This window comes from Phytophthora parasitica (genome assembly GCF_000247585.1).
Source record: "Phytophthora parasitica INRA-310 unplaced genomic scaffold supercont2.6, whole genome shotgun sequence".
Lineage (NCBI taxonomy): Eukaryota > Oomycota > Peronosporomycetes > Peronosporales > Peronosporaceae > Phytophthora > Phytophthora nicotianae.
In genome coordinates, this window is record NW_008648992.1 from 2,030,663 (window position 1) to 2,032,071 (window position 1,409).

Sequence of the window (1,409 nt, forward strand, 5' to 3'; positions counted from 1 at the left end):
CGTGGACCACACCAAGATCGCCATAATGGGTGGTGGTCGATCTTGATTGATTGGAACTGATACCGCCCAGTCTCGGAATATTCTGAATCTGCTTCACCACACACCACTGTGGGCTCTTGTCATTTGTGTACGGCGAGTTTTCCAAACGGTTTGATCAGTTGATTCCGTTTTTACAACCTTCCTTGTTGACGCTTCATGGATACGGTAAAACGGTTTCGTAACAATAAAGTGTCGATAGCTTGAAGTGGGTATAGGTTCGTTTGATAGCGACCCCAATATTGTACTCTGTTTGTCCTACAAACCGGTCGAAAAGTTGAGTAATGTCATAGAACCAGGTATTCTTATTATCACAGAGTTCACTTTTCATTTATCCCTGTGAAGTGGATTGGAGAAAGGTGTTATGGCGGGAGGGTACAACAACAACAGCGACGACGAGGACGAAGCACGTCGCCTAATCGCCGAGGTTAGAGAGGAGGTGCTGCAGCAACAACGTGAAGAAGCAACCCACCAGTTTGTGTCCGTGAAGAAGTTGCGATCGTTTGCAAGAACAGAATCCCGTCCCACAACCCAAAACGTGTCGGCTATCATGGTCGTGGAGTCCATTTCACGTCTTGATAACAATCGCGGAACGCGTCTTGGTCTAGTGGATGGTTTCATGAAAAACCATCTCAAGGGATATATCAACATCCTCGACAAAAACGACCTACGTGACGCCCGAGTGTTCAAACGGACGGTTTGGGACCCTAACAACCGCTCTACTGGAAGGACTCGCTTCGAGGTGGGGAACCTGTACAAGTTCAGGAAAATCCATTCGCTGTCATTTTACCACGAGTTGCTGCAGGGATGCCTGCAGTCTGTCGCTGCTACGAACCCTGGCCTCATCGAAGAATTTCCTGACTTTGACTCTGCAAAGCGCGCGCTTGGCCGATCAAGGTGGCTCTCATGACGCGAGTGATGACGAGCAAAACGAGCTGATGTAGCTAAAAATTTCCTTTTTTGAAGCTGCGTGCATATGCATCTTGACGCACGCGAATCGCTAGAACAGCCTTACCTATATTGCCATAAGCACGAGGAACAATTAGACGAACATAATCTCTAATACGGCACGACGATAGACCTTACGGTGTTGTAACTTCGCAGCTTTGACTGCACAAGCACGTGTTGCGCAGTCTTGCGGTTTGTCGTCGTGTACGGCGGGGCCTGTGCCAGTTTCTTTTACTGATTCATCACCAGCCTTCACTTCATTGAAGACATAAACTATTTCTTTCGTCGCACTTGGAACACTCGAGCTACATTTGGAGTTGTTTGTAGTTTCTACAACTCGATTTGACAAAATCATCGCACTTAGATAGTATGAATGGATTTAATAGATAAGATCTATTAATGCACATACCTGCGTTTGACACAGG

At 46.8% G+C, this 1,409-nt stretch overlaps 1 protein-coding gene across 1 annotated transcript; it reads left to right on the top strand.

The window, feature by feature from the left end:
* Positions 1 to 400: 400 nt before the first annotated feature.
* PPTG_04326 (hypothetical protein) lies at positions 401 to 946 on the top strand (the record flags this gene model as incomplete). Its single annotated transcript, XM_008898218.1, has 1 exon — positions 401 to 946. The coding sequence occupies one exon, from the start codon at positions 401 to 403 to the stop codon at positions 944 to 946; it is 546 nt and encodes a 181-aa protein (XP_008896466.1).
* Positions 947 to 1,409: the final 463 nt, after the last annotated feature.